The sequence below is a fragment of the Lactuca serriola genome, chromosome 4, assembly GCF_051521515.1.
Source record: "Lactuca serriola cultivar US96UC23 chromosome 4, Lser_US96UC23_V15, whole genome shotgun sequence".
NCBI lineage: Eukaryota > Viridiplantae > Streptophyta > Magnoliopsida > Asterales > Asteraceae > Lactuca > Lactuca serriola.
Genome location: NC_136411.1, coordinates 119,255,284 through 119,265,701, shown reverse-complemented (window position 1 = coordinate 119,265,701; position 10,418 = coordinate 119,255,284). Strand labels below are relative to the sequence as shown.

Here is a 10,418-nt window from a genome sequence, read left to right as displayed (position 1 = left end):
TTGATTGATCACATCCAAATTAGTACCCATTATAAGCATATCATCCACATACAAGCATATGATGACACAAGCGTTCTTGTATTGTTTGACATAAACACATTTATCACATTCGTTAATTCTAAATGCATTAGAGAGTAATGTGTTGTCAAACTTCTCATGCCATTGCTTTGGAGCCAGTTTTAGTCCATAAAGTGATCTAACTAACTTACAGACTTTGTTTTCTTGACCTTTAACCACAAACCCTTCAGGTTTGTTCATATATATATTTCTTCATCTAGTTCACCATACAAGAAGGCAGTTTTCACATCCATTTGGTGTGTTTCCAAATTGTGAATGGCTGCAATTGCTACCAATGTGCGAATTGATGTAATTCTTGTGACAGGTGAATAGGTGTCAAAGAAGTCTTGACCCTCTTTTTGATGATACCCTTTAGCTACTAAACGAGCTTTGTATTTTTCAATGGTACCATCAGGTCTAAACTTCTTCTTGAATATCCATTTGTGCCCAATTGGTTTTTGCCCAGGTGGCAAATCTACCAATTTCCAAGTGTTATTTTTCACAATGGAGTCAATCTCACTTTTGATTGCCTCTTTCCAACAGGGAGCTTCAGAGGAATCCATGGCATCCTTATAAGTTTGTGGTTCCTTATTTACTACATAGGTCGTGTAATCAGGTCCAAAATCTTTGGCTATTTTGCCCCGTTTGCTTCTTATGGGTTCTAAGTTCTCTTCTTGTACCTTAGAAGAGCTCTCTTCATTTGATTGTAAACTTTTGTCTGGAATGGTATCATTTAGTCCATCATCTAGAGGTCTTTTCCTAGAGTAGGTAACCTCTTTCCCTTTATCCTTAAAAGGAAAAATATTTTCAAAGAATTCAGTCTCTGCTGATTCCATGATGGTTTGGTTATAGATATCATCAACATGTGATTTAAACACAAGAAACCTATAGGCTGCACTATTCATGGCAGGGCCAAGATAGATGCAATCTATGGTTTTTGGTCCAAGTTTAGTCCTCTTAGGAAGAGATACTTGTACCCTAGCAAGACAACCCCACACTTTCATCCTTTTATAAGAGGATAACCTCCCTTTCCACTGATGATAGGGTGATTTATCACTCTTTTTATGAGGAATTCTATTAAGAATTGAATTTGCTGCAAGACATGCTTCTCCCCACAGATTATGTGGTGCTCCAGAAGTAATTAACGTTGAATTAATCATGTTTTTCAAAGTTCTATTCTTCCTTTCTGCCACTCCATTTTGTTGAGGAGTATATGTAGCAGTTGTTTGATGTATAATACCATTTAAAGAACAAAATTCAACAAAGTCTTTGGATTCATATTCTCCTCCTCGATAAGACCTTAGAATTTTGATCTTTTTGTCAAGTTGATTTTCAACTTCGGCCTTGTAATTCTTAAAAGAATTCAAGGCTCCATCCTTGGTATTTAACAAATAAATATAACAATACTTGCTGCAATCATCAATAAAATAAATATAATAATTTTTTCCTCCTCTTGTAGGTGTTGCTCTAAAATCACATAAATCAGAGTGGATTAAGCCAAGTATTTTATTAGATTTTTCTACTGATTTATGAGGATGATGTGAAAATTTTGATTCTACACAAACCTCACATTTTATGTTTTTAACTAATGAATATTTTGGTAACATGCCAAGTTTTGCCATTCTTTGAATAGAACGAAAATTGACATGTCCCAAACAAGAATGCCACAAAAATGAAGGATCATGCATATACATAGAAGAGGGGCTAGTAGTGCCCATTATTGAATTAGCATTAACATTGGTTACGTCATTGTTTGGTGTTTCAACACAATAGTACAAAGGTAAGACACTGACTTTGAAGAGACCCTCACTACGGTATCCCTTTCCAACAGGCACCCCACGCTTGGTGAGAACAAACTTATCAGACTCAAATACAAGTTTGAAACATTTGTTACTAAGAATTGGACCAGAAATCAAATTCTTATTAATTTCAGGAACATGCAAAACATCACTTAAAATGAGTTGTTTTTCAGAAGTCAGTTGCAACTTCACTTTTCCCTTTCCTTCCACTTTTGCAGTAGAGCCATTTCCCATAAACATTGGTTCAGAATCCGAGACTTTCTGGTATGTAGAAAAATCCACCAATCCACACAATTTCTAACCATGTGGGTTTGAATCACAACAACAAACTGATTTGGTGATTCAACCATGTTGACTTGACCAGAATTTCCTCCACCAGAATTACCACCATTGTCTCTATTGTTCCCTCCATTATTCTCTCCTCGAACCCTCCTGAATCTTCAATCTTTGGCCTTGTGTCAAGTTTTGCCACAAACATAGCATGGACCAGAATTCTTCTTGAAATTCTTTTTGTTAGGGCCATGATTTTTGCCATCTTTGGAAGAGTTTTTGGAGCCTTGCTTCCCTTTCTTGTTGTTGTGCTTTGTCCTTGACGTACTTGCTTCTCCAAAAAAGTTTGTACTTGGTTCCAAGTAATTTGCATCTGCCTTCTCATTAGATATGTTATCTTCTTCCACACGAATTCTCAACACAAGTTGCTCAAAACTCACGTCATCAGTTCAGTGCTAAAGATATAATTTGAAATTCTTCCAAGAAGGAGGAAGTTTTTCAATGATTGAACCAACAAGAAAGTTAGAGTTTATACCCATGCCTTCAACTTCAAGATCATGTGCAATGACTTGAATTTCCTCCACTTGTTTGAGGACAGATTTGGTATCCACCATCTTGAAATTCATGAACTTTCCAATCACGAATTTCTTGGAACATGCCACTTCTCTTTTTGTATTTCTTTTTCCAGTGATTCCCATATCTCTCTTGCAGTAGTCGTGGTTGAGTAGATATCATAGAGAGAATCATCCAGTGCATTCAGAATATAATTTCTACAATTATATTAATTTTTGTTCCAAGTTTCCACTGCCCTTTGATGTTCTGCCAATTGGGATTCACTGGGTTGTGTTGTTCCTTCTACAATGGTTATACCAGTAGGAGGAGAAGGAGAATCATCTGTGAGAACATTGGAAACATGACGAGTTTTTAGATAAAACAACATCTTATGTTGCCATCTCTGGAAATCTGAGCCTTTGAATTTCTCAGGCTTTTCCACATGTGTTTTGATGATGGAATTTTGATCCATTCTTCACTCTTTGATTTATGTCTTAGATTGTTATTAATATTGGGATTCACTGGGTTGTGTTGTTCCTTCTGCAGTGGTTATACCAGTAGGAGGAGAAGGAGAATCATCTGTGAGAACATTGGAAACATGAAGAGTTGTTAGATAAAACAACATCTTCTGTTGCCATCTCCGGAAATCTGAGCCTTTGAATTTTTCAGGCTTTTCCACATGTGTTTTGATGATGGAATTTTGATCCATTCTTCACTCTTTGATTTATGTCTTAGATTCTTATTATAGAAGTATACAATCAACAAGACTAATAGAAATAAAACAAACGAAATTGAAATATATATATATATATATATGTAATATACAAGAATCAGTTTACAGAAAACATACTTGAAGATTTATGTTTACAACAGAAACACAAAAACGAAATTATGTAAATTGAGGCCTGCAAATTGCAGTGTCCTAAGACAGAAATTTCCCTGGTAGGGATCTGTCTAGTGGATACAACAATCAATCCAAGAAGTAATCTTGAATCTATCGAAATTTCTATGTCCCCTTCATCTTCAGGAATAACGAATTTTGAAGAGAATTTGTGGTGATTGTTTCTGTAACCCCTCACAAATGACAGAAATCATGTATTTATAGGTATTGATTATGACAATTGAAAAATGTCAAAACCGAAAATAACTTCAAAATACCTGTCATTCAGTGATTACAAATTTAATAAAAATAAAGAATAAAATTTAATTTCGTAATTAAAAATTATTTAATTAATCAGGAAGACCCAAGAGCCCCAAGGCCCAAGGCCCCTCTTTTGACCATTAAATATTCTCTTGATATTAGCGTATTATGAGTCCAATTAGGCTAATCCAACACCACAACCCAAGCCCAACATGATTAACCCATTACTTGACCCATTTAACTAAATGAGTGGGACAAGACATATAAGGTGGCAGAAGGTTTTCTCTTCCACCAATGTGGGATAAGTCCCACATTGTTAAGAAAAGTTCCAACAATACCCCACGTTTTCTACTTAAACTCCAAGAATACCCCACATTAGAATAGAAAATAAGTGAACTTTGATATTCTAATAAGGGAAGTTAGATATGACATGAATCTGAAGAGGTGTTGTAAAACTTGAACCTTTCATAGTGACTGCTACTTGGATCTACTTTGTGGTTTGTGAACTAGAGTCTTGAACTAACCACTTTTTATAGTAGAATAAAACAAGAAGTATCACACATATCATATCTAAGCATAAATCATTTCTTACCGTTGTGTTCATTTCGGTCATGAACAATCCTTTCTTCATGAGACTTTTAGAGAGCTTAGCCGTATCAGCTCCCAAAGATGCGACCTCACATCCATCTCACATAGGTAATGCTATTCTGGAACAATCTGTACTTATTCCAATATAAAAGCTATCAGCATTATTAAGAATAAAGAATTCATCTCTATATCATCAACGGAAAAACACAAACTAAATATCATAGGAGTGAGCATACCTTTATGTTAGTGCTTCTTTGAGTCTTCCCCAACTAGTTGTCCTATTGAACCTAGATCGTGGGATTTCCAATGTTGCTAGGTTAGGTTTCTGATAGGTGGTGACTCATTGTGTTGGCTTGAAGCCCATTCCCCTCGATGTGAAGAGAACTTGCTCTCTACTAAGGCCTTTTGTCAAGGGATCGGCTATATTTTCCTTTAACTTTATGTAACTAATGGAAATGATTCCATTCTTCAGCAAGTCTCTTATTGTAATATGTATGCGCCTAATGTGTCTCGACTTTCCATTGTATATCTGACTTTGTGCTCTAGTAAGAGCAGCCATACTATCACAATGTACGCCAATGGCAGTAACAGGTTGAGGCCACAGAGGAATACCTTCTAGGAAGCTTTTAAGCCATTTAGCTTCTTCAGCAGCTTTGTCTAAAGCAACAAACTCTGCTTCCATTGTCAAACGAGTATTCACAGTTTTCTTAGATGATTTCCAAGAGATAGCAGCTCCACCAAGAGTGAACACATATCCACTTGTGGATTTTGCCTCTGAGGTATTGGAAATCCAATTTGCATCACAATACCCTTCAAGAACAGGAGGATATCTCGTGTAATGCAATGCATGATTCATTTTATGCTTTAAATATCTAAGCACTCTTACTAATGCATACCAATGATCTTTCCTAGGATTGTGGGAGTAACGGCTCAATCTACTTACACTATAAGCCAAGTCCGTTCGAGTACAATTGATAATATACATTAAGCTACCAAGAACTTGAGTATATTATAACTGAGCTACACTATCACCTTTATTCTTCTTAAGATGACTTGAAGGATCAAAAGGGGTGACTACCGGCTTGTCATCATAGTGTCCAAACTTCTTAAGTATACTTTCTATATAATGGGACAGAGTAAGAGTATAACCATCTGATCTTCTTTGAACTCTTACACCGAGGATCACATCTACTACTCCCAAGTCCTTCATGGAAAAGGAGGAGTGTAACATTTTCTTGGTTTGATTGATCACATCCAAATTAGTACCCATTATAAGCATATCATCCACATACAAGCATATGATGACACAAGCGTTCTTGTATTGTTTGACATAAACACATTTATCACATTCGTTAATTCTAAATGCATTAGAGAGTAATGTGTTGTCAAACTTCTCATGCCATTGCTTTGGAGCCAGTTTTAGTCCATAAAGTGATCTAACTAACTTACAGACTTTGTTTTCTTGACCTTTAACCACAAACCCTTCAGGTTTGTTCATATATATATTTCTTCATCTAGTTCACCATACAAGAAGGCAGTTTTCACATCCATTTGGTGTGTTTCCAAATTGTGAATGGCTGCAATTGCTACCAATGTGCGAATTGATGTAATTCTTGTGACAGGTGAATAGGTGTCAAAGAAGTCTTGACCCTCTTTTTGATGATACCCTTTAGCTACTAAACGAGCTTTGTATTTTTCAATGGTACCATCAGGTCTAAACTTCTTCTTGAATATCCATTTGTGCCCAATTGGTTTTTGCCCAGGTGGCAAATCTACCAATTTCCAAGTGTTATTTTTCACAATGGAGTCAATCTCACTTTTGATTGCCTCTTTCCAACAGGGAGCTTCAGAGGAATCCATGGCATCCTTATAAGTTTGTGGTTCCTTATTTACTACATAGGTCGTGTAATCAGGTCCAAAATCTTTGGCTATTTTGCCCCGTTTGCTTCTTATGGGTTCTAAGTTCTCTTCTTGTACCTTAGAAGAGCTCTCTTCATTTGATTGTAAACTTTTGTCTGGAATGGTATCATTTAGTCCATCATCTAGAGGTCTTTTCCTAGAGTAGGTAACCTCTTTCCCTTTATCCTTAAAAGGAAAAATATTTTCAAAGAATTCAGTCTCTGCTGATTCCATGATGGTTTGGTTATAGATATCATCAACATGTGATTTAAACACAAGAAACCTATAGGCTGCACTATTCATGGCAGGGCCAAGATAGATGCAATCTATGGTTTTTGGTCCAAGTTTAGTCCTCTTAGGAAGAGATACTTGTACCCTAGCAAGACAACCCCACACTTTCATCCTTTTATAAGAGGATAACCTCCCTTTCCACTGATGATAGGGTGATTTATCACTCTTTTTATGAGGAATTCTATTAAGAATTGAATTTGCTGCAAGACATGCTTCTCCCCACAGATTATGTGGTGCTCCAGAAGTAATTAACGTTGAATTAATCATGTTTTTCAAAGTTCTATTCTTCCTTTCTGCCACTCCATTTTGTTGAGGAGTATATGTAGCAGTTGTTTGATGTATAATACCATTTAAAGAACAAAATTCAACAAAGTCTTTGGATTCATATTCTCCTCCTCGATAAGACCTTAGAATTTTGATCTTTTTGTCAAGTTGATTTTCAACTTCGGCCTTGTAATTCTTAAAAGAATTCAAGGCTCCATCCTTGGTATTTAACAAATAAATATAACAATACTTGCTGCAATCATCAATAAAATAAATATAATAATTTTTTCCTCCTCTTGTAGGTGTTGCTCTAAAATCACATAAATCAGAGTGGATTAAGCCAAGTATTTTATTAGATTTTTCTACTGATTTATGAGGATGATGTGAAAATTTTGATTCTACACAAACCTCACATTTTATGTTTTTAACTAATGAATATTTTGGTAACATGCCAAGTTTTGCCATTCTTTGAATAGAACGAAAATTGACATGTCCCAAACAAGAATGCCACAAAAATGAAGGATCATGCATATACATAGAAGAGGGGCTAGTAGTGCCCATTATTGAATTAGCATTAACATTGGTTACGTCATTGTTTGGTGTTTCAACACCATAGTACAAAGGTAAGACACTGACTTTGAAGAGACCCTCACTACGGTATCCCTTTCCAACAGGCACCCCACGCTTGGTGAGAACAAACTTATCAGACTCAAATACAAGTTTGAAACATTTGTTACTAAGAATTGGACCAGAAATCAAATTCTTATTAATTTCAGGAACATGCAAAACATCACTTAAAATGAGTTGTTTTTCAGAAGTCAGTTGCAACTTCACTTTTCCCTTTCCTTCAACTTTTGCAGTAGAGCCATTCCCCATAAACATTGGTTTAGAATCCGAGACTTTCTTGTATGTAGAAAACATAGTTCGGGAGTTGCAAATGTGCCTTGTGGCTCCAGTATCAATCCACCAATCCACACAATTGCTAACCATGTTGGTTTGAATCACAGCAACAAACTGATTTGGTGATTCAACCATGTTGGCTTGACCAGAATTTCCTCCACCAGAATTACCACCATTGTTTCCATTGTTCCCTCCATTGTTTCCTCGTTGACCCCTCCTGAATCTTCAATCTTTGGCATTGTTTCTAATTTTGCCACAAACATTGCATGAACCAGAATTCTTCTTGAAATTCTTCTTGTTAGGGCCATGATTTTTGCCATCTTTGGAAGAATTTTTGGAGCCTTGCTTCCCTTTCTTGTTGTTGTGCTTTTTCCTTGAAGTACTTGCTTCTCCAACAGAGTTTGTACTTGGTTCCAAGGAATTTGCATCTGCCTTCTCATTCAATATGTTATCTTCTTCGACATGAATTCTTAACACAAGTTGCTCAAAACTCATGTCATCAGTTAAGTGCTTAAGATATAATTTGAAATTCTTCCAAGAAGGAGGAAGTTTTTCAATGATTGAACCAACAAGAAAGTTAGAGTTTATACCCATACCTTCAACTTCAAGATCATGTGCAATGACTTGAATTTCCTCCACTTGTTCGAGGGCAGATTTGGTATCCACCATCTTGAAATTCATGAACTTTCCAATCACGACTTTCTTGGAATATGCCACTTCTGTTTTGTATTTCTTTTCCAATGATTCCCATATCTCTCTTGCAGTAGTCATGGTAAAGTAGATATCATAGAGAGAATCATCCAGGGCATTCAAAATATAATTTCTACAATTATATTCATTTGTGTTCCAAGTTTCCACTGCCCTTTGATGTTCTAGCAAGTGGGCTTCACTGGGTGGTGTTGTTCCTTTTGCAGTGGTTATACCAGTAGGAGGAGAGGGAGAATCATCAGTGAGAACATTGGAAAGATGAAGAGTTGTTAGATAAAACAACATCTTCTGTTGCCATCTCCGGAAATCTGAGCCTTTGAATTTCTCAGGCTTTTCCACATGTATTTTGATGATGGAATTTTGATCCATTCTTCACTCTTTGATTTTTGTCTTAGATTGTTATTACAGAAGTATACAATCAACAAGACTAATAGAAATAAAACAAACGAAATTGAAATATATATATATATATATATATATATATATATATATATACAAGAATCAGTTTACAGAAAACATACTTGAAGATTTATTTTTACAACAGAAACACAAAAACGAAATTATGTAGATTGAGGCCTGCAAATTGCAGTGTCCTAAGACAGAAATTTCCCTGGTAGGGATCTGTCTAGAGGATACAACAATCAATCCAAGAAGTAATCTTGAATCTGTCGAAATTTCTATGTCCCCTTCATCTTCAGGAATAACGAATTTTGAAGAGAATTTGTGGTGATTGTTTCTGTAACCCCTCACAAATGACATAAATCATGTATTTATAGGTATTGATTATGACAGTTAAAAACTGTCAAAACCGAAAATAACTTCCAAATACCTGTCATTCAGTGATTACGAATTTAATAAAAATAAAGAATAAAAATTAATTTCGTAATTACAAATTATTTAATTAATCAGGAAGACCCCAAGAGCCCTAAGGCCCAAGGCCCGTCTTTTGACCATTAAATATTCTCTTGATATTAGCCTATTTTGAGTCCAATTAGGCTAATCCAACGCCACAACCCAAGCCCAATATGATTAACCCATTACTTGACCCATTTAATTAAATGAGTGGGACAAGACAGATAAGGTGGGGGAATGTTTTCTTTTCCACCAATTTGGGATAAGTCCCACATTGTTAAGCAAAGTTCCAACAACTATTTCTTGCATTTAGCCATTGGATACCATATTAAAAACCATTATTGGATGTTTAAAATCTTTACATAAGGGTATCTAAGTCTACCTTCCTATATTTTCCCTATTACAACATCGTACCTTTATTTTTTCCTATTACATCTTTATACTTTAAGAAATTCATCCAGTTATAGCAATTTTATCTAAAGAAAACGCAATATGTTAATTAAATATACTTTTAATGTTTGATAATTCAACTTAAACTAGTAAAAAAAGCCCGAGCTTTGACCAGGTGGGTTTTTTTTTTTTTTTTTTTTTTTTTTTTTTTTTTTTTGGTATTATGCTTCAAGAATGAAATACATAAAAAGAAAAGACAACTATATTTGACAACTCCACAATTGAAGCAACCCAACTTTGGTAAATGCTATGTGAAATTAGGATGCTATGATACACAAATAAATAAAAGGATGTTGCTATTTCTTGCATTTAGCCATTGTATATCATTTTAAAAACCATTATTGGATGTTTAAAATCTTTACATAAGGGTGTCTATGTCTACCTTCCTATATTTTCCCTATTACAACATCGTACCTTTATTTTTTGCTATTACATCCTTGTACTTTAAGAAAATCACCCCGTTATAGCAATTTTATCTAGAAAACAATCGAACAGAGTTTCGCACACCACTTTGTGTATGTAGTTGCCATGGAACAACCACTGGTTTTTCAATAATTTCTTGACTATCATCTGTTAATGTTGACTACGTTTTGTCCTTCACCTTCACCTTCACATTATTACCAACACCATACACAAAACTACATACC

The 10,418-nt window shown here is 35.3% G+C and overlaps 1 protein-coding gene across 1 annotated transcript; it reads right to left on the bottom strand.

Annotated features, from left to right (window-relative positions):
* Nucleotides 1-7,986: 7,986 nt before the first annotated feature.
* LOC145098770 (uncharacterized) lies at nucleotides 7,987-8,838 on the bottom strand. Its single transcript, XM_079036378.1, has one exon. It carries the CDS (start codon nucleotides 8,836-8,838, stop codon nucleotides 7,987-7,989), a length of 852 nt encoding a protein of 283 aa, XP_078892504.1.
* Nucleotides 8,839-10,418: the final 1,580 nt, after the last annotated feature.

Excerpts from the sequence above, each read along its gene's own strand:
- LOC145098770 (XM_079036378.1), bottom strand. The coding sequence starts at position 8,838 with ATGGATCAAAATTCCATCATCAAAATACATGTGGAAAAGCCTGAGAAA.